The sequence below is a fragment of the Herpailurus yagouaroundi genome, unplaced genomic scaffold (assembly GCF_014898765.1).
Source record: "Herpailurus yagouaroundi ecotype Mexico unplaced genomic scaffold, PumYag 162, whole genome shotgun sequence".
Classification (NCBI taxonomy): domain Eukaryota; kingdom Metazoa; phylum Chordata; class Mammalia; order Carnivora; family Felidae; genus Herpailurus; species Herpailurus yagouaroundi.
In genome coordinates, this window is record NW_024412403.1 from 66,070,524 (window position 1) to 66,094,006 (window position 23,483).

The 23,483-nt window shown below is 38.2% G+C and overlaps 1 protein-coding gene across 3 annotated transcripts in view; it reads right to left on the reverse strand.

Moving 5' to 3' along the window:
• Positions 1 to 16,217, reverse strand: part of IGSF11 (immunoglobulin superfamily member 11) — a 135,889-nt gene extending 119,672 nt beyond the window's left edge. Inside the window, exon 1 of one of the 3 annotated variants that reach the window (XM_040484576.1) lies at positions 15,914 to 16,217. In XM_040484576.1, coding sequence (XP_040340510.1) covers positions 15,914 to 15,965 — 52 coding nt within the window. In that variant the 5' untranslated portion in view covers positions 15,966 to 16,217. The remainder of the gene's footprint in view (positions 1 to 15,913) is intronic. The other 2 variants (XM_040484577.1, XM_040484575.1) reach the window with 2 other exon arrangements.
• Positions 16,218 to 23,483: the final 7,266 nt, after the last annotated feature.

Sequence of the window (23,483 nt, forward strand, 5' to 3'; positions counted from 1 at the left end):
CATTAATGAAGCAGGAGATGATGATGATAAAGATGGCAGAGAAAACATAAGAGAGAGATAGCAGACCAAAACCAAAACAAAAGGAGAGAAGAAATTGATTCTGTAAAGAGGAAATGAATCCTATTTACAAAAAAATGAGCATTATTTACAGATACCATTTACAAATAAAAACAAATTTCACAGTATTCTGTTTGGGTCCCTTGTGCCTTTTGGGAAATGAGTGTTTATGGCTCAACCACTGTTAGCAAGAATTTACTGATCACTTACTATGTACAAGGCATTGTACTAGACCCTGAAGGTAAGATGAAACATAAGACCGTATCAAAGAACTTACCTAACCAAAAAGACTGGATCAATCAATCTGAGTAAATCAGTCTGGGTAAATCACCACCAAAAATTAAGTTTCAGTCCCTAACCCCCAACTCTCATCACACACCCAAAACATCAATTCCAGGAGGGCTATCAGTCAAAATATAAAAGGTAAACAGTATGGCTTATAGAAGAAAACAGAGAATATCTTTATGACACTGGGATAGGTAACAAATTCTCAGCCAAGACCCAGAAAGTAGTAGTCAAAAAGGAAAAACTGTTAACACTACTAATTAAGAACTGTTCTTTAAAAGATATCAAAATAAGTGAAAAGGCAAGTCACAGAGTAAAAGAAGATTTTGCAACACATCTAACCAATAAAATTCCAAGAAACATTTTAAAACCCATACAAATCAGGGAGAAAAAAGACACATGGACTCTCTAATTTTAAAAACTCACAAAAACCCAAGGGTTCATCAACAGATAAATGGATAAACAAAATGTAGCATATATAAACACTGAAATATTATTCAGCCATGAAAAGGAATGAAGTGTTATCATACATACTATCACATAGATGAACCTTGAAAATGTTATGCTAAATGAAATAAGCCCGTCACAAAAAGACAAATACTGTATGATTCCACCTACATGAAGTAGATAGAATAGGCAAATTCACAGAAATATAAATAGATTTGATATTTCCAGTGGCTGGGGGAACTGGAAAACAGGGAGTAACTGTTATTCACTGTTTATAAAGTTTCTGTTTGAAATGATGAAACAGTTTTGGAAATAGTGGTAATAGTTGCACAAAATTGTGAATGTGCTTAATGCCACTGATTTTGTACACTTAAAAACAGTTAAAATAACAACTTTTATGTTGTGTTTTACCACAATTCTTAAAAATTAATGATACATTACACCAAAACCACTGAGTTGTAAAATTAATAATGTAATATACCAAAAACCACTGGATTGTACACTTTAAATGGGTTAAATTATACAGTAGGTGACTTACATCTGAATAAAGCTGTTATTAAAAAAAAAAAAAAAAGAAAACTGGCAAGGGGCACCCGGGTGGCTCAGTCAGTTAAGCAGCCAACTCTTGATTTTGGTTCATGGTTCGTGGGATCAAGCCCCACACTGGGCTCTGTGCTGAGCATGGAGCCTCCTTGGAACTCTCTCTCTCCCTCTCTCTCTGCCTCTCTCCTACTTGTACTCACACACACTCTTTCTCAAAATAAATAAATAAACATTTTTAGGGGCGCCTGGGTGGTGCAGTCCGTTAAGCGTCCAACTTCAGCCAGGTCACGATCTCGCGGTCCGTGAGTTCGAGCCCCGAGTCAGGCTCTGGGCTGATGGCTCGGAGCCTGGAGCCTGCTTCCGATTCTGTGTCCCCCTCTCTCTCTGCCCCTCCCCCGTTCATGCTCTGTCTCTCTCTGCCCCCAAAATAAATAAACGTTAAAAAAAATTAAAAAAAAAAAACTGGGAAGACCTGAGCAGACAATTTTATTGGAAGATACTTAAATGGTCAGTAAAAGGGGAAATGGTGAGCAACCTCATTAGTAATCAGGGAAGTGCAGAACCTTACAAACACACACACACAATGCGATACCATTATTCCTCCATCATAATGGTTAAAGTTAAATAGATAATAGTGTTCATAAGCATGTAGAGGAAACAAAACTTCCAAACACTGCTAGCAGGTGTAAACATCAACACAACCACTTCGCGAAAATGGCAGTACCTACTAATGCTGAATATACTCAATTTGTTTCTTAGGTGTATACTTAACAGAAATGCACTCTGGTTCACATCAAAACACATGTATAAGAATGTTCACAGCAGCATTATTCATTGTAGACCCAAAATGGAAAGAACGCAATGTCTATCAGCAGTAGGACGGATGTCAATATCATGGTATATTCATACAATGAAGTGCTCTACTGTAATGAAGGTGAAGAAACTACAGCTATACCTAATGTGGATAAAGTGCATAAATAATGTTGAATTTTAAGAGCCAGAAACAAAACAGTGCAGAATGAATATGGATGATTCTATTTATAAACACATATGTGCATTTACCTAATTAGCTAGTATATACGAAGCAGAAGGGCAAGGAAAGGTTTTGTGAAGACTAATCTAGATGTGGAAAAGCTGAATCCGTTCCCCTGTCACACTTGGGATTACTGCAAAGGAGTAGGGGGAAAGGGTTCCGCTATCCTCTACTCCAGTCAAAGAGAAAGCTGGCATGCCAACTTCCACTATGTCAAGACAATCCAAGTTGCGAATTCAGAGGAAGTGCTCGAGACTGCAAATTATTTTTGTGTTTGTGGTCTTCATCATCATCAGTTTATAGAATATTTGTTAGACACTGAAGGAGTAAGCAGATTTGATTTATTTTAATGCAGGCAGATGGCTTGGTTGTGGAAATTGTGAAGAGATTACTGAGCGGCTTCCTCAGATCAAGGACATTATGGAATTAAAGGCCCTAAGAGACCTTGCTGGGCCAGGTCCACGTGACTCACAACCTTACATGTTCTTATTAATGAGAAAGACAACTCAACCCCTTGAACTCCAAATAACAGCCGGGGGGGGGGGGGGCGGGCAGGCAACAATTAATTTGTCCAAAGAAGTACAGATCTTAAGACAGAAACCAGGAATATAGATTGATCAAAGGGCAACTAAAACATGTCATGCTCTGAGGACACTGAAATCACAAACTAGTTAGAATTAAAAGTTACAATTTCAGAAAATATATTCATGAAAATGAGTCACGTTTAAGTTTCTAAAACTGAAGTGGCTGGTATGCAAAACTCAAGAACCTTCTCTACTCACATACTTTGGTTTCAGGAAAAATTTAATGACCTGTAAACAAACTATACTTACCAAGATAACTTAGTAGGCAGCAGGTTGCCTGGATGGCTTAGACAGTTAAGTGACCAACTCCTGATTCTGGCTCAGGTCATAATCTCACAGTTCATGAGTTTGAGACCCGCATTGGGTTTTGGATCCTCAGACTCCCTCTCTCTGTTCCTCCCCTGCTCATGTTCGCTCTCCCTCTCTCAAAAATAAATAAATGTTTAAAAAAAATTTTTTTAAGATAACTTAGTAGGCAGTGAGTTTATGAATCTCAGGATTATTTTGAAATTTCTGCCAAAGTGACTAACTCTATCATCCACTTTGGAGACCACCTGGCTTTGTATAAAAATGTCCTTTCATAAAATGCAAAGAGAACAGGTGGGAAACACCATCAATCACATATAACCTAGAGTCAGAATCCAGAGGTGCCCTGGTTAACCACACCCCTCCGAAGCTTTCCATTTAAGTATCACTACCCTCCCTGACTAAAACTCCCTGGTTGTTATTTTTTAAAAGCTCACAGGCTTTTCACTTTTCATCAACAACAGCATTAGAAAACATCTATATTTGTCATATAACCCCACACAGATAAAATTTAGACACCTATGCCTGGCTTACACAAAGAAAAGAGAAAAGCAGAGAAAAGTCATAGAAATCAAGCCAAAGGGTCAGAATACAATGACGGTGGTAAAAAGATTTCTGTCATATATATAGTCTGCTTACCACTGACCGTCTCTTGACACACACAAGATCTGCCTATGATAGAAAGGATTTAGGAGAATAGTTATGTACAGAGTTTGAACCAAAGTGAAAAAAAAATCAATTTTAAAATAAAATTTAAAAATAAGATTCTTTATATTTGAAACCACTTTTCATAATCTTTCCACAACAGATGAGGATGGGTTTTTTTTTAAGATTTTTTTAAAAGTTTATTTATTTTTGAGAGAGAGACAGAGCGCTAGGAGGGGAGGGGCAGAGAGAGAGAAGGTGAGAGAGACACAGAATCCGAAGCAGACTCCAGGCTCTGAGCTGTCAGCACAGAGCCCGACGTGGGGCTCGAACTCACGTGCCACGAGATCATGACCTGAGAGTCGAAGTCAGACACCTAACCAACTGAGCCACCCAGGTGCCCCCAGATGAGAATGGTTTTAATTAAAGAAAAGTCTCGTTACATTTATGGAGGAGAAGGAATAGAAAGTCAATTAGCTATTTTAGGGCAAGGCTTGTAAATATGTTAAAACTAGGGGCGCCTGGGTGGCGCAGTCGGTTAAGCGTCCGACTTCAGCCAGGTCACGATCTCGCGGTCCGGGAGTTCGAGCCCCGCGTCAGGCTCTGGGCTGATGGCTCAGAGCCTGGAGCCTGTTTCCGATTCTGTGTCTTCCTCTCTCTCTGCCCCTCCCCTGTTCATGCTCTGTTTCTCTCTGTCCCAAAAATAAATAAACGTTGAAAAAAAATTTAAAAAAAAAATGTGTTAAAACTAGCCATATATTCTCTCCAATTTATTTTATTGCCAATAGTCTTAATAGTTGTGAGATTACAGAGCCAGAAAAGAACAAGATATTACCTCACCCAACTCCTTTATTTTGTAAATGAAAGCAAGCCTCGGGGAATTGAATTGTAGGATGCTCCCAAGTCACACCTCCCATTGGTACTCCCTGGATAGACTCATCTCTGACTCAAGTTAGAGCTCATGAATCCACAATCCTTACAACAATAATTGTCACTAACCAAGCAGTTTTCTTTAAAAAAAAAAAAAAAAAAAGTTTATTTATTTATCTTGAGGGAGAGAGTGCACAAGTGAGTGAGGGGCAGAGAGACAGGGAGAAGAGAGAATCCCATGACCTGAGCTGAAATCTAGAGTTGTACAGTTAACCAACTGAGCCACCCAGGCACCCCCAAGCATTTCTTAATGCCAAGCTCTATGCTAGACCCTTTAGAGAGGTGTCATTATATTTAACTTAGTACTTAATGAAGGCCATCTCCACTGTACAAGGTAATCAAACTCAAGCTCAAAACATCAAAACATTCCCAAAGTCATAGCACAAATAAATGATAACTCAGGAATTTAAACCCAATATGTCTGACTAAAATAAGCCCACACAATACTATTATCTCCCCCCAAATGCTAAATAATTATATCCAAACAATTCTACTTTGGGCAAGACAGACTGAAGAAATACCTACACAAACTTACAGGTTATACATACAAAGATGTTCACTACAACATCATTAATATCAAAAAATCAGAAAAACATAAATGTCCAACAATGGGGAAATAGTTAAATAAACTATGGCATATATATGCTATGATATACTAAACAGTCACTAAAAACAATGAGGTAGATCCATGTAACAGATGTGGAAGAAGACCCATATTAAATTGTTATATTTTATAAGTAAGATGTAAAACAATATTTATGACATTATTTGTTTTTTTAAAAATATGAGAAATGAGTAAATTGGGTTTAGTTTAAATAAGTTGAATTTCAAATTTTAAAAATTATGTAGAAAAAAAATAATTTAATATACAGATAGTATCTGAGATACTAAATAGAAGATATGAAACGTAGAAATATCCAGAAATAGGGGCGCCTGGGTGGCTCCGTTGGTTAAGCACTGACTTCGGCTCAGGTCATGATCTCACAGTTTGTGAGTTCAAGCCCCGCGTCGGGCTCTATGCTGACAGCTCAAAGCCTGGAGGCTGCTTCGGATTCTGGGTCTCCCCCTCTCTCTGCCCCTCTACTGGCCCTGCTTGTGCTCTCTTTCTGTCTTTCAAAAATAAATAAACATTAAAACAAATAATTTTAAAAAAAGAAATATCCAGAAATACAATATAGGAAAACAGATCTGAAATGCAGGAAGATGTGAGTAGGCAGACTGAAAAGATATAATATATACCTTTATATATAGATAGATATAATATCTCAGAAAAAAACTGATAAAAACAAGCACATCAAGATAAATTATGGTTAACCTATTGAACTATAAAAATACAGAAAAGCTTTTTGACATCCAGGTACAAAAAGTAAATCACTCTTAAGAGAGAAAAATTAAATCTAGACTGATCTCAGACTTCACAGCAACAGTCAATGCCAGAAGATATGGAATAATTTCTAACAAATTGTAGGAAAGACGTTTTGACTCAATAACATATGTATACAAATTCTCTTTCAATTTGGACAGAAACAGGCAAACATTGAAAACATGAACTAACTCAGAGAACAAAGTAAGCACTGAAATAATTCTAAATGATAGACATCTATCTAGGTTTATCAAGAAATAAATCATAATTACCAATGTTAAAATGGACATATCTGGGTGGTCTGGTTTAGAATGGTATATTGAAATATTGTTTTCTCTTGCTTTATACTGTTTGAACTAACTTAAAATGAACATGGATCCTTTTAATACAAAACCTGAGGTCTGTACTTTTCAAGCACAAATAGTATTCCATTTAAGTAAATTAAAACAGTCAGAATTGATATATACTTACAGAAACAAATCGACATTTGACTGGATCTGAGAGTGGGAGAGTTAACTGCAAAGGCCCATGGGGGAACTTTTCAGTGGTGGAAAGTTCTACATTTGACTCTTACACAGGTGCATAAATTTATCAAAACTACATAATATTATACTGAAAACAGGAGCATGTTACTGTAATTAAATTATACTTCAATAAAACTGACTTAAAAGGCAATATGAGTAACTCACGAAAAATTATCTGGTGGCAAAGTGGTTGTCAGTCACATACAAAACACACACACACACACACACACACACACACACACACACACACACACACACACACACCTACCTAGGGGCTATGATTAGTTTCCTACCAAATGCAATCAAACAGTGATTTTTGAACAATTAACTTTGAACCTAGATTTTAGGTAGAGGGTAAACAAGATCTCCAAAAAATGTAAATGACTGGTCCTCTATACGATCTACAAAGATCCTCAAAAAAGACAAAAAAAAAAAAGTACATGGACATGCAGATTTTGTTTGTCATTAGAAAAATGTCTGGAACAATGCACAAGAAAACCAGAGAATTCGGTGGGTGGAGGTAGGGTATGAGTCAATTCTTAAACACTTCTGCATTGTTTGAATTTTTATGCCTAGGATATGTTACTTCTGTGATTAAAAACGTATGTAAAATACAAAAATAAAGAATTTTAAATAAGTTTATTATTTTTAAATAATATACGCATACTCTATTTAATGCCATCCTACAGAATATGCAATAACTGTTGGCTATTTGTCTCAAAAACAATGTTCAAAAAAAAATAAAAATAATCTAACATTCCATTACAGTACACTAGAGTTTCAAGTACAGTCAGTATGGACGCAATGGGTTCTCCAAGATCCTTCCAGAAAATCTGTGAGGTAAAACTTATTTTCTTAATAATGGTAAACTGTTATTTGCCTTTTGCCTGTGTTGACATTTGCACTGACAGCGCAGACAAAGTAGTGGGTGAAACACTGGTGCCTTACCACACTCAAGGTACTGACACTAAACCATACTCAGTCATTGTAGTGGGTCTTCACCATCATGTGCTCACAGTGAACAAAGAAAATCCAGTTTCACTGAAGAATGTCTTCAGAGAAACAATAACAGTAATTTTATTAAATCTTGACCTGTTTATAATTTCCTGTATGACAAAATGGGCAGTACGAAACATACATCATTTTTGCAGCAGACCAAAGCAAAATGGCTGTCCCAAGGAAAAACACTGGTGCAACTCCTTGAGAGCAAAGCTGAATGAGCTAGTCGCTGTTTTCATGGATCAGCATTTTTATTCAGAAGAACAATTCACAGAATGCAATTATTCAGACTTAGGTATGAGGCACACATTTTTGCAAAACTGAAGAAAATAGGACTCTCACTTCAAGGGAAATAACTGGCAGGTGTTGTTTTCCAATAATAAAATTTGGGGAAATATTACAATTTTGAAAACTTGTATCTGCCATTGTAGCTTAACAGCTTCCCAATACTTAGAAACTGTTTTGATGAGATCAATGGTGATATTAACAAATGTGATCTGTTAGGTAATTTAATGTCTGTCAATATTTGTAAAATCTTTATCAAAGAAGCAATATTTCCCAAATTATCAATGTATACTGTACCAAAAATTCATGCAAGAATAAAAGATCCATTCAAAGTGCAAGATAAACCAATGGATTTCAGAAAACAGAGAAAGAAATGTTTATTGATATGGTTTCAATTCTGCATAGTAACCAACTTTTAAAAAACTAGTTCTTATTGAATTCTGGTAAATACCAAAGAATATCCAAAATTATTTGAAAATGCTGTCAAAATATCCCTTCTTTTTCCAACTACATATCTGTGTAAGGCAGATATTCTTTATATATTTTAACCAAACCAACATATCATAATAATTGAATGCAGAAGGAGATTGGGGAATCCAGCTGTCTTCTAATGAGTCAGGTATTGAAGATATTTCCAAAAATGTGGAACAATACCACTCTTCTTGCTAATATTTTTTGGTTTGGGCAAAAATTCTTACTTGTCACAAAAATATTTTATGTCAATATACAATGGATTTATTATTGTTTTTAAATTGATTAATAAATATTCTTAAATGTCCTTACTTTTAATTTCTAATATGGTAAATATCAACAGATATAATCCACATAAACAAAAGCTCTTTGTGGTCCTCAATAATCTTTAAGGCCCCAATAATCTTCAAGGCCAAAAGGTTGAAAGTGTTTGTAGTACAGCATTAACATATTTTTCACATGTCCTGCATATTGTTTTTTTTTTCAACGTTTATTTATTTTTGCGACAGAGAGAGACAGAGCATGAACGGGGGAGGGGCAGAGAGAGAGGGAGACACAGAATCGGAAACAGGCTCCAGGCTCTGAGCCATCAGCCCAGAGCCCGATGCGGGGCTCGAACTCACGGACCACGAGATCGTGACCTGGCTGAAGTCGGACCCTTAACCGACTGAGCCACCCAGGCGCCCCCTGCATATTGTTTTAAGTCCTGGCTAACAAATGCTAGCATGGCAGTCTGTATTTACACATGAGTAATATGCATAAGTGAAATGTACTACAAGCTTTCTTAACCAATGAAAGCCTAAGATGCTAGCCTGATTGGAATGTGTTCTGCAACAAGTGACGTTTCCGACACTTGGGCCTCTCTTTTTGCCATGTATTTTGTGTTCTGGCAAACAATCCTGACAGATGGGGCTGACAGAAGTTGCATAACAGGTAATGATAGACCTGGTCCAAGGAAACAAAGATGAAGTGTTATAACAGATATGGATGTTACTTAAGGCATCTTTGAGTACATGATCAAGGATGTCCCTATGAGTAGAAGACTTACAAGATAAACATCAGCAGATATCAATGCTGATATCCATTGACTATCCAATCAGCAGACTGATTGGATAGTCCACACAGAATGAGCCCCAGCTGGAAGAAACTATGTGTGGAAAAGAAAAAAGGAAAGGAATGGAAGGGAGGACACTGGGCAGTCTCCCTTGGGCGCAGGTTATGATGCCTCCACATGGGGCTCATCTAGTTAATGCTCTTATTTCTAAAAGAACTTCTCCAGTACTTTGTACACATGATGTGGGGAGGGGGAGATTGAGCTTAGACTACACAGGTGTTATTGTTTTTAATTACCTCTGTTCTTGGGAGACTAGTTTTAACATACAGGCCCTAAGGACAAAGAATACCAGGCATGGCAATGGGAAACTTGACGGTTCTAAACAAATGCCCAAAAGTCCAAGGTCATTCTTTCTTACATGGAGCAAGATCTTCAGAAACTCCTTAGGGGAATATATTTCAAATATCAACAACTTCAAAGCTTTGTGATTAAAAATAAGCTAAAAATAAATTCTGAAAGATCTGTATTACCTTTTTATTTTTTTAATATGAAATTTATTGTCAAATTGTTTTCCATACAACACCCAGTGCTCATCCCAACAGGTGCCCTCCTCTATGCCCATCACCCACTTTCCCCTCCCTCCCACCCCCCATCAACCCTCAGTTTATTCTCAGTTTTTAAGGGTCTCTTATGGGGTGCATTACCTTTTTAAATTAACTTCCAACTCATAGAATCCGGAAAGTCTATGAAAATAGATCTGTATCACCTCTGTTCCACAAAATACATACTAAGGTTTAAAGATGAACTAAAGCTGACACAGTCACACCAAATCCCTAAAAAATGTTTAACAAAAATTATTTTTCATTAAAAGAGAAAGCAAGAACATTCTTTTCAGGTACTCCAAGCACACAGAATTACCAATTATATGAACAACCACTCAGTCATTCTCAAGTATCTACTGAGCACTTACTATATGCCAGGTATGGTACTATCTTTTAGGGAAAATATAAATATAAATATAAATACACACTGAATTATATCATGAAATTAACTTCATGAACAAGGGGAAAATACTAGCATGGAATAATGTCCACCTTCTCACTCACCACTGCCCAACTTCTAAAGTGATTACTGGGTCGGGCTGCTTGGCTCCAGGGTTGATATATCCTCAAAATAGGTAGAGGTAAATCATTGGAAGGAACCATAAATGGCTAGATGCTAAACGAACAATAAAAGAACCTGATGGTAACAGAACAATACAACATCCTCCAAAATGTTTGGAGACCATGAGGAGGAAAGAGGACAGAAAAGAACCAATATAATGAGAATGTGGGAGTGAGAGAAAACATATTTTTACATGAGCAACTGCTGTCAACAGGGAGAGACTCTGGACAAAGGAGGGTAAAGGGGCTCTCTAAATTAGGACATAATCTTCAACAGACTTCAGAAAAAAATTTAAACCTCTTTCCAATTTTTAAAACTACTGGATTAGTCTTTTAAGACTGGCCTACAAGTGGCCCCATGACACTAGAGTTACATTCACAATGTCACATTGTGTTATTACATAGTTATGACTCTTGGTAAAAAACCAGCACTGAATTTCCAAACCTATTCTACTTTAACCATCTATTCCAACCTTAAATTCCAATCCACCATCATTCATATCGCTGATATTAACCTAATTCTCTGAAGATTTCTCCAAAGAACTCTACGTGGTACAAGGATTTCCTGAACTCTGTGCTTCTAGCATCTCAACTTCTTTACTGGAAAGGCTTTTCTAAAATAAATTGTACATCTAATACTGCCAGTTTGTTACCTCTCTCAAGATCAAAATGCTAAATGAAGAAAAACCAGTAAATAGACTTCTTCTATGAATATTTCTTATTGAACACTTTTTTTCGCATTGGAAACTTGTATTTATTTAATCCTATTCTACAAACATAATAATTTTAGTGACATGTTAAAATATGATCTTCCAAACATACATAAGTGAGGCAGAGGCACACAATATAGGAACTATGGAGTATCCAATAATGGTAGCAGATCAATGGCTGAGTCTACCACTTGTGAAATTAGTAGACAGGTTTTATTTCTTTGACTCATTTCATGGGTTTTTTTTACCTTTATTTATTTTGAGAGAGCGCGCATGAACGTACACAAGTAGGGGAGGGGCAGAGAGAGCCAGAAAGAGAGAATCCCAAGCTGGCTCCACACTCTCAGCACAGAGCCCGACATGGGCTTAAACTCACAAACCATGAGATCATGACCTGAGCTGATATCAAGAGTCAGGCACTGAACTGACTGAGCCAGCCAGGCGCCCCATGACTTCATGTTTTTTTTAATCATCACAAATGTAAACTATTCTTTCTTATGTGGTAGGAAACCAGGTACAGAGGAAATCAACTACTCAAACTTTAATAGAAAGGAAAAAAATCCTTTCACACTTTAGTAAGATCAGCTTAACTAATGAGTAACTAATTAACTTTCCACTTTTAAGACCAAATTCAGCTCAAATCATATGGCGTTTTGAATACCACCCAAGAACTGACACCCCCTCTGAAACCAGTTATTCTCAATTATGATCAAAGGGGGATTTCAGAGCCTCCAGATGGTATGAGAGCTGCCCTCAAAATCCAAGGGTGAGATATATGAGTGCCAGACAGCCCTTATCAAACAAAGGAGGGGGGACTTGCAGTGACTCGACTCCAGAAACCCAGCAATCCTACCTCCAATTGCCTAAAACATCTTTAGTGTGGATAACTATAAATTTAGGATCCCTATTCTAAACAAACTAACACAGATGAGAATTTCAGGGGGAATGCCACAATTTTCCCACCTCGGCTAGCATTTCCAGTCCCTTTTTCTGTATAACCCACTGCAACTGAAGAATCTTGTGTGCCGGCACATCACCTTGTTTGGCACTAAATCACATGGCTTAACTATGAAGATCCAAACGAGACTTTTCATTATAAATGCTTCCACCATCAAAGTGTGAAAACACATTTGAAAATGTGTCACATACTGTTACTGGGGGGAAAAGTCTTCCCCCCGCTGCATCATTACCTTGAGTCTGACAACAGTTCTAAGCAGAACATTTTAGAAGCACTTCGTGATTCTATGTTTAAATTGCTTCCTGAGTAGTCCATATGGAATACACAGTGTATTAAGCTTAATTTCTCTAAAATTTTCATCCAGTGGCTGTCACCTTTCATGTAGGCCAAACTACAGATTTTTTACAAAAAAGTGAATCCTTCTGGTGTGCCTGGATGGCTCAGTCAGTTAAGCGTCCAACTTCACCTCAGGTCATGATCTTGTGGTTCATGAGCTCCAGCCCCACATCGGGCTCTGTGCTGACAGCTCAGAGCCTGGAGCCTGCTTTGGATTCTTTGTCTCCCTTTCTCTCTGTCCCTCCTCCACTTGCACTCAGTCTCTCTCTCAAAAATAAACATTAAAAAAAAAGTTTAAGTGAATCCTTCCAAAGCAGCTACCCAGTTAAAGTTACAGCTAACAAATCGAAGTTCACAATAAAATTTTCAGAATGCTAATATTTAGCATAATAATTCTTTTCATTTTCATTTCATTTTACATGATCCTTTCTTTTTATAGATTTTCTCAGATTCTGGAAAGTTATCTGCTATTGCAAGTAATCCCAAATATTAAAAAAAAAAACTTCAGATAAATCTAACCTATTGGTAGAACTTTACAAAAGTCAACTTTTCTATTCAGATTCCCTCTGAATACTCCACAGAAATACTTTTTTTTTTTTTTTGAACACTGTGAATGTATTTAATGTCACAGGACTGTACACTTAAAACTGGTTGAAATAATACATTTTTTTGTTATATATATTTTACCACAATTTACAAAAGGGAAAAAAACACAAGTGGGTACTGAGCCCAGATCCTAACACTGCTGGGAAAAGACAGCCAGGTGATTCAGTTCTCAGCCCTAAAGAGAAGGATGTGTGTGTGTGTGTGTGTGTGTGTGTGTGTGTGCGCACACGTGTGTGCACACATGCTTAGAAATTCAAATAGAAATAAAAACAGAAATTTCTTGACATTTCTTTCAAAAGTTTAAGAGACTCTGTATTTCTACCTTTAGTGCATCATGTCTTTGTAGTAGCCAATGCTCGAATGGTTATCTATTTAGCATCCAGAAGAAACTTTGTTCATTCTAAGTCCCAAGGATGGGCCCTAATTCATTCAAAACAACTCTGCCTTTGACTTCAAGAACTTAATGGCAGTCAGGTCAGGATATGGTATTCTCCTGGAGACTGTTATGCTAGGCGCAAGTAAGCACACAATAGCTGTTCACCCTCTTCCCCTCCCCATCTTCAAGAAACTGAATGACAGTGGCCTTTCCATGGCCTACGGAATAAAACCAAATTCAGCATTCAAGGCTCTCTACTATCCTTTTACTATCTTTGTAGCCCTTTCTCCTTTTACACACATCTCTTGCTCTAGCAGCTAGACACTTGGCCTTTCAAGAATATGCTCCTGAACTTTCCACTTCATATCCTTTGATCCAGGCTGTTCCTTTACCCTAGGAAAGGAGACCCGACTGCTCTCATCTCAGCCAATTCAAATCCTACTCAAAGTCCAGATCAAAAGTAAACTTTTCTATGAAGTCTTCCTTGATAGCGCCACTGATAAATGCACTCATATTTTCCTTGTATCATTAACCATTTGTGCATGCTTACAGCCTGTTGCAAAACTGCCAACTCCTTAAGGGCTGCAGACAAACTCTTGTACTCTGTCTTCCACCATCTCTCCCCATCAGACACCCAAATTCAGAGCTGTAGCTCCGCAAATATTTGTTGAACAAATGAACACAACTGTTCATTTCTGAGGGTGAAAAGTGTCTGTACATAATAGATTGTCATGAAGGCTGAACTGTCCTTGGAAGTCTTTAAACATTCTAGGATAGCTTGGGAATAGTTCTGAAGGAAAGGAAACCAATCAGATGACCTTGTAAGGCTACTTCTGCAAATTACATCAACTCTTTAAAAGTACTGCCTAATAACTCAAAAACAAACCACACACAAATGCGATTTACAAAAAGGGAGCATAATTTATTGTAGTAGATGAAGGTTAAGAACAGATTATTTTTACCAAAATTTCATCTGCTCTTATAGTAATATTTATAATATTTTCAGTTACGTCCAAGACACTGTATAAAAAGCTCATTTACGCTAATTATTACACACTTGAAAAGCAGGACAGAAAAATGTTGGCCCCTTCAAACTGGTAACCAGACAAAATTAATTTGGAAGCACATACTCACATCACTTAATTATTGTCTACACATCATCACCAAAAATGTATATACTGAACTCCAGGAAAGTTATCTGTAATTTTGACGATTTCCTTCACTGGCATCTATGAAAAAAGTATTCAAAATTTTGTATTCCTTTCTCCCCTACTAAATAAATTTGAACAATTTAAGTCGACTAAAACGAAATCCCTTCAAGATCCATGCATACATTATCAGTTCAAATAAGGCCACAAAACTATGGGAAACATACTGATATCTCCAGAAACAAACAAGGTTAACCACAATATTCCATAAATCACTGAACCTGCTCTTTAAATGAAACCCTTCAGAATAAATGTCAATACATCTCTTCAATTAAATGGGACAGAAAACGCTTCCAAGGCAGTGCACTCACAAAAGAAAAGGGCAAAGATGAAAATCAGAGTTTAAATATGATGGCTATTCATCGAAAATAAAATGTTAAGAAAGATTAGAGTAGAAAATTTAAATGTAAATAGCTTTAAAAAAACATTAAGAAAATTAAATACACGTTTAGTCTTTCTGTTCTAATATTGTTACCTTTTATGTATTTCAGTAAGCCAATTTAAATGCTTTGGGGGAGAAGCTGGAGTACAAAAAAATTATTGTTTTCGAACACAGTGTAGCACGCTGTAGAGTTATTTTTAAAGCAAAGATCACATTTTCAGTCAAACCTGCGTATGCTTGTTAAAGGTTATGGTAAAGCTGCAATTTAAAGTTTTCTCAATTACTTTAAAGGCATCTCTATTTTTCCTGGAGCCGCCGGGTAACGGAAATACTGTTTCTCACTGGACCCAGTAAGTGAGGGAGTGATTACCTAAAAAGAGCACGGCGGGGTCAGAGGCAAGTCCGCGATCAGAGGGAAACGAGCAGCGGGTGCAGTCACCTCTTGGATCTGGGACACCTGAGCCGCGCGCGCGGTGAGGACTGGGGGCACCCGCGGGATAGCAGCCGTGAGAGTGGGCGCGTGAGCCCCGGCCGATAGCAACGAATACGGCCCCTGGGAAAGTTGGGCTCCCAGGACCTGGCAAAGGTCCCCCCGGGCCCGCCGGCCCAGGCTGGCCCCGCCGGGAGCGGAGGGCTCGGGCTACTCACCGTGCAGAGAAAGAAGCAGGAGAGGCGCCAGAGGGGAGCCCGGAGAAGTCATCCCGGGGCCGCGGGGAGCGCGCCCGCCGCCCGCCCGACTCCTCGTCGCGCTCTTGGGGCAGCCGGGTCCGCCCGGCGGGGCCGGGACCGTGAGACGCTCAGACCAGGCAAGTGCAGCTCTGCCCTTCCGCTCCGCGGACGCTGAGCTGCGACCAGGCGCGTCCCGGGCTCGCCGGCCTATCCCCGCAGCGCCGCGGATATCTCGCGCTGCCCCAGGACCCGCCGGCACTGCCGCGCCGCCGGGGGAGCCACTCCCCCCCAACTCTCGCCGGGCTAGTAGGGCAGCAGGCCGGCTCCGGCTCCGCTCCGCGCCGCCCACTCGCCCCGCTCGGTCTCCCAGGCAACCGCGGCTCCAGCGCGACGCCTGGCGGCCCACCCGCGGAGCGAGCGCGGCGCGCAGCTGGCGCTGCCTGGGCCACCTGTGCGCGGTGCCACCCCCTCCCCCGCACGCCGGGGCGAGCGCCGCTGGGGACCCACCGGAGAACGCCCTCCTGGCCTTCTGTCAAGGCCCACCCGGCCCTGAATCACTCTCCAAACAGTGGGTGTCAGTCTTGATTCCCAAAGTCCTCTAGGAAGGACTTTCCACAACCTTCATCCAGCTAGATTCTTTTCTGTTGTACTTTTCAGATGATTTCTGTCCATTCCTCTCGTCTGTAGCCTACATAATCTGAAAGAACCTACCTAATTCCAGCAAAATTAAGAATTGATGAGGTTAATTCTATTCCATAGCTTTTTTTTTTTTTTTCTTTTTTCCTGACTACCCTTTTTTCCTTAAAAGAGCATAAGGGCTTCATGCTCCTCGCTCCCCGATTCTATCTTCTCTTGCCCTTTCAGCAAAACTTATCTCAACTTCTAATATTTAAAATTTGCCGTTTTAGGGGCCCCTGGCTGGCTGAGTCGGTTAAGTGTCTGACTTTGGCTCAGGTCACCGTCTGGCGGTTTGTGATTTGGAGGCCGGAACAGGGCTCTGTGCTGACATTTCAGAGCCTGGAGCCTGCTTGGGATTCTGTCTCCCAATCTCTCTCTGCCCCTCCCCCACTTGCGCACGAGCTCTCTCAAATAAACAAACAAATAAATAAATAAATTTTAAGTTGTAGTTTTAAATGTTTTCTTTATTTGTTCACTAGTGAGAGGGTGATTGTATTATGGTGGTTGTTACTTTGGGTTATTTTTTGTTTCCTGTTTGTTTTGGTTGGGTGGGAAGAGAGACATTCTTGGCATCTGAAATTATTTTACTTAAATATCTACCTACCTCTCTCCTTATAAAAACTAATCTTCATTTCTTATCCATTGTATCACTGGTGTCTTAACAGCTCCATAGTCACTTTCTGCTTCAGCCTCTTAATGGGAAACTTCTAAATTCTTTGGACATACCTGCCTGGGGAATGTCAGACTATTCCTTTAATTTCTACTGCAACATAGATTAGGATTCTTGGGGCCATTAGGAAATTTTGAGCCCCCATTTGGCAGATATAATCCTCACATGGCAACTCAGAATGAAAATAGTATGCACAGGAGAAAGGCAAATATGTAAAACATCTATACATTTGGACAAAGATTGGAAGATACATGTAAAAATAACAGTATCAAGATGGTGGAATTATGGATGCACTTTTTTCTTTTTTGAAAATTTTGATGCTATAGTTTTTAAGTAAGGAAAGTAAGAAATGCCAATCACCTTTAATACCAATACCCTGAAAAGATATAGTCTGATTATGAACTGAAGATGCTTAAACTTTGCTCACTACCTCCAATTTGTTAGAATCCCTTACCAGATCTCTAATGGCAAGAAGATGATAATATGACAGTACAGATTATTTGATACTAACAACAGAAATTTTAGATTTCAACTATGATTTCATCACTGGGATCATTCTCATTCTTTTAAACTCCACAGCAAGAGCTAGATTTTTTTTCTACATTCAATCCAATTCCTTATCTTGTCCTGCACACATTTCCACATTCAAACCCCATGCCAAACAGGGTATAAGAGTAATTAATATAAAGAGAAAAACAAGGAAGCTGTCAAATGGCAGGTGCTACTCAGAACAGGTCTTCACTTTACTATAATCCCAGATTTAAATATAGAGATAGAATATTTGTTTTTTAATTAAATAAATAACCTAATAATCTAGATGAAAAGCCCTGATAAAGCAAGTTACCTGATACATTTCTTAGCACACCAATTCAGCAAGCATTTACAAAATACCTACCTTGTGTAAGACACTGGGTTAAACGTCAAATATAAAGTATAAGATATGACCCCCACCCTTTAAAAAACTTACACTTGTACATGGGATATATCCACAAGGTTATGAATCAGAGAAAGAGAGCTCGCTCTCCTGCCTCTATGTCACCATAGTGTACTTCTACCTCACCCAGCAGGAGCTGGTGAGTTATTAAGAGAACAGAGTGCTTACAGTTAGGTGGAGCAGCCCTTTTAATAGAAAAATAAGTGTGGCTTCTGAAGGGGGAGTGGGAATGATCCGATTTCAGACAGCAATCTGTCTGCCCAGAAGCTCGGGTGCAGATGGTAGATGGTGGACTCAAAGGAAGCAGATCGGCAGTACCAGAAACTCTAAGGGCTGTTCACAGAGGCTTCAAAAAGGACACTCTCACAAGAAACAGGGGGGAAAAAAAGTGCTTTTCAATTCACAGAGTTAATACCACTGGCATGTATTTTGAGTAAGTTTGTTACTAGTAGTGATGAGTTTCACCAACACTTTCATCCTAATCTGCTTTATGACCACAGTAGGATTTCTTTAAATCTCTTAAGTATTCTGAGTGCTAAAGCAACAGACATCTTACATCTGTATAATACTTTATAAACTTCAAAATGCTTTCGTATATGTTATCTGCTTGGATTTTCACAGCAACCCGAGGAGTATGTAAGGCAGGTATTATCGCCCCCTCTCCACATCGTAAGACACTGAGTCTCAAAAAGATCAAGGGACGCTTTGGGGATTGCAAATACCAAGGCAGAACTGCAACCAAGGTCTTCTGACATTCATACTATGGTTGTTTCCTACCACACCAGTGTTTTTCTTTCAGCTCTTTATAGACCAACATCGGAAGAATTTCATATAAACCATAGGTTAGTGTCTTAAAGCTGTCTGTGGGAACACTGCAGTTGCTGCCCCAACATACATCAGACCCCACCCCCACCACTTCCACCCACTCCCATAGGAATAGCCCATAAAATTTCCGCTACATAATGTAATAATAATCTTGGGCTCAAAACATTGATGACATGAGAATATAGTCAGCTTCTAAATATCTAAATATGAATTATCCCAATTCAAATTGTAATCCTAGACCAGCTTCTATCCTCCACCCATGAAAATGCTGGATGATCTTTCTACAATGTTACTCTGCATTCAAGAATGGAAAATTAGTTTTAATGTCAGCTTAAGAGAAAAACAATTAATGGGGCGCCTGGGTGGCGCAGTCGGTTAAGCGTCCGACTTCAGCCAGGTCACGATCTCGCGGTCCGTGAGTTCAAGCCCCGCGTCGGGCTCTGGGCTGATGGCTCAGAGCCTGGAGCCTGTTTCCGATTCTGTGTCTCCCTCTCTCTCTGCCCCTCCCCTGTTCATGCTCTGTCTCTCTCTGTCCCAAAAATAAATAAACGTTGAAAAAAAAAAATTAAAAAAAAAAAAGAGAAAAACAATTAAGAAAGAAAAACGATGGAGGGAATTATAAGGCTTTCCAAAGCCAAGTATAAACTATTTTTAATTAGCTACTTTTAAATTATTAATAGCATCTATCCCTCTCCATTTATGTATATAATTAAAGATTAATTGCATTTAAGTTTTTGAGAATGTCTATGGAATGTTTTATAAGAATATCATTCATTTTTTTAAGTAAAGTTTATTTCTTTATTGAGGGAGGTGGGCAGAGAGAGAGGGGGAGAGACAATCCCAAACAGCTCCCGTGCTGTAAACCTGGACCCCGACTTAGGGCTCAATCCCATGAACCAGGAGATCATGACCTGAGCCGAAATCAAGAGTTGATGCTTACCTGACTGGGCCACTTGGGCATCCCAAGAATATCATTCTTAAAGCTCGAAAATACCTTTTGATCCTTGTTTGAGCCAGTAATTCATCCTGTAACTATTTAAATGAAGTTGCCTAGGACCGTGTATAATCTAGAGTAGAGCTTGGTCCTTTTAGAAGTAAAATTTGAAAGGAATTCTTCCCCCTTCCCCTTTTGTGAAAAGACAATTAAGGCTCTGAGATAATAATAAAGAGTGGAAAAGATAATAATGGAATTGTTAGAATAATTAACAAGCCAATAAGTGTTTATTCTATGTTAAATACAAATAAATTATTTAATATTTGAAAGATTTATTATTTCAAAATCTCCATCACAAATTTTGGATCAATTTACAACCTAGATATATTGACAGCTTAGTCTTTCTGATACGTTTCTTATATTAGTTTCTACCCACTTCTCTAGGATAGCTGTGCTAGATAGGAGTCACACAAAGGTAAACAGCATTTCCATCCCCCTCACCGTAGCCTAATCCCTATCACCACTGTGAATATTGCTGAAGCAAAGTTTCACATCTTCATCCGTTTGGGGAAAAGTTGGCTCTTTTCCTTGAAATCCTTCTGTTATGAACACATTTATTTTCAGGCAAAGTTACTCTCTGAAGCGGGGCCCATTGTGACAAAATGCTACTGAATTCATTCTAACAGCAAATTGAAAATGGCGCCAATACATTTTTTAGGATTTGAAAAGGGCAATAGCGTAAGAAACATTTTATGTCACCTCACATTTTTTTGTATTCTCTTTCTTATAATGTAAGGAAAATAATTTTCAAATATTCTTCAAAGTCTCTTTACCAGTATTCGGTAATCTAAACTAATCTCCTTCAACCTCTCACTTGATTTATATATTGTAGTATTGACAATCACTTATTTCAGTTGGTTCAAATTCTGAGTTTTCCCTAAAAGTTTAATGTAAAGTGCAGTTCAGACTTCTATTTCTGGCAACAAAACAGACTAGAGACCTTGACTTAGACAAGAAATGAGAAATTATTTTTTTTTTTATCTTAAATGAATTGATGAGATCTCAGTAAAATATGGGAGTCAGGCTGAAAGCTAGATGAAGGAAGGAATTCCTCAACAGTCTATTCTCAACACAGCATCCATAGTGTTCCTATTAAATCAGATCAGATTACTGCTCTGCCCAGTGACTTTCTGACTCACAGTGAAAGTAGAAGTCTTTATTATAAATTATAAGGTTTGGGGGCGCCTGGGTGGCGCAGTCGGTTAAGCGTCCGACTTCAGCTCAGGTCACGATCTCACGGTCCATGAGTTCGAGCCCCGCCTCAGGCTCTGGGCTGATGGCTCAGAGCCTGGAGCCTGTTTCCGATTCTGTGTCTCCCTCTCTCTCTGCCCCTCCCCCGTTCATGCTCTGTCTCTTTCTGTCCCAAAAATAAATAAACGTTGAAAAAAAAAATTAAAAAAAAAATAAATTATAAGGTTTGTATCAGATTTCTATTGCTGCTGTAACAGATTACTGCAAACTTAGTAGTATAAAACAACACAAATTTATTATAGTTCGGAGGTCAGAAGTCCAAAATGGGTCTCATTGGGCTAAAATCAAGATGGCTTCAGGGTTGTGCTCCTTTCTGGAGAATCCTTTTCCTTTCCTTCTACAGTTTCTAGAGTTCACCTACTTTCCTTGGCTTATGGCCCCCTTCCTCCATTTTCAAAGCCAGCAACATCAGGCCAAGTCCTTTCCACATTGCTGTCTCTCTGACTCTGTCTCCTGCTTCCACATTTAAGGATCCTTAAACAGTGGGCCCGCTTGTTAATCCAAGATAACCTCCTAATCTCCAAATCAGTTGAAGGGCAGCCTTAATTCCATTTACAATCTTAATTCCCTTTTTCCAAGTGAGGGAACATATTCTTAGGTTCCAGGGATTAAGTGGATATCTTGAGATGGGGAGTGGAGAGGGCACTATTCTGCTTAAGAAGTCCCAACTTAATCTAGTCCCTCCTTATCTCTCTAATTGCTTCTTCTAGTTTCTTCTCATTCACTCAGCTCTCACTACAATGACCTCCTCAATTTTCCTTGAACAAATAGAAACACATTTGCCTCATTTGCCTCGGGACCTACAAAATTGTTCTTTCCCTAGATCTTACATAGTTATCCTTTCACTTCCTGTGGGTCTTTCTCACATGTCACCTGAAGTGAGGCCTTTGCTGACCATCTTATCTAAAATATAAAACTTGAAAAGATATTTTAAAATCCCTCTCCCTATTGTATTTTTTTCTTAGCATTACATCACTAACATACTCTATATTTTATATAATAATCATTTATTTTCAGACACACCCAATAAGACCAACAAGAATAGGGATTTTGATCTGTTTTATTCATTGTTGAATTCTCAGTGTCTTCAACATTCTTCAACACATAGTAGACACTGAATAAACATTTAAAAAAAATGAATCAGTGAATGAAAAAAGTCTCAAGAAACTTCACAGGACTGGAATCAATCAGAACACATTCTCTGACCATAATGTTACTAAGCTAAATATCAATAACAGTATGAATACATATATACTCATACACTTAAATATTAAGAAAGTCACTTTTAAATAATTCAAAATCAAAGAGGATACCATAAAAAAACTAAAAAAGTATTTAGAAGAAAACAGTAATGAAAATATTTTCTGTTACAACCTGTGCAAAGCAACTAGCATACTTGGAGGAAAACTTTAAGGCTTCAAATGTGTATGTTAGAAAAGATGAAAGCTTAAACACAAATGAATTATGATAAAGTTTATGATGTCTGACAAAGAAAATAAAATAAGTCCAAGGAGAGTAGAAGGAAGAAGCTAATAAAGAGGCAAAATTAATGAAATATTAAACAAAACATATAATATGGAGATCAACACAGCCAAGAGTTGGTACCTTGAAAAGTTTAATAAATTAACAAAACTGGTGAGGCTAAACAAAATTTAAAATGAGAGAGAAATAATATCATATTTTAATTATCAAATAATAGCATAATTTAAGAAGGAGACATCACCAAAGATGCTATGGAGATTAAAAAGATTGGGAGAATAATGAACAATTTTATGCTAATAAATTTGAAAACTTACAAGAAAGGGACAAATTCCTAGAGAAATATGACTTACCAATACTTGCTTAAAAATAAACAGAAAATATGAGTAATCCCATATAATTAAGGTAATTAAAGCAATAGTGTAAAATCTTCCTATAAATAAAACTATAGATCCAGACAATTTTATCAGCAAGTTTCACCAAATGTTCAGGGAACAAAAAACTCCAATCTTTTACAAACTATTCAACAATACAGAAAGAAAAGGAAATCCTCTTTAACTCATTTTGTGGTGCTAGCATTATATTGATTACCAAATATGGACAAAGATAACGCAAGAACGGAAGATAGGTTAATTTTCATTATGTAGAGATTTATATCATGCAAATGAATATTAGCAAATCAAGTTCAGTGATATATAAAAAGAGTAATTCATCACAC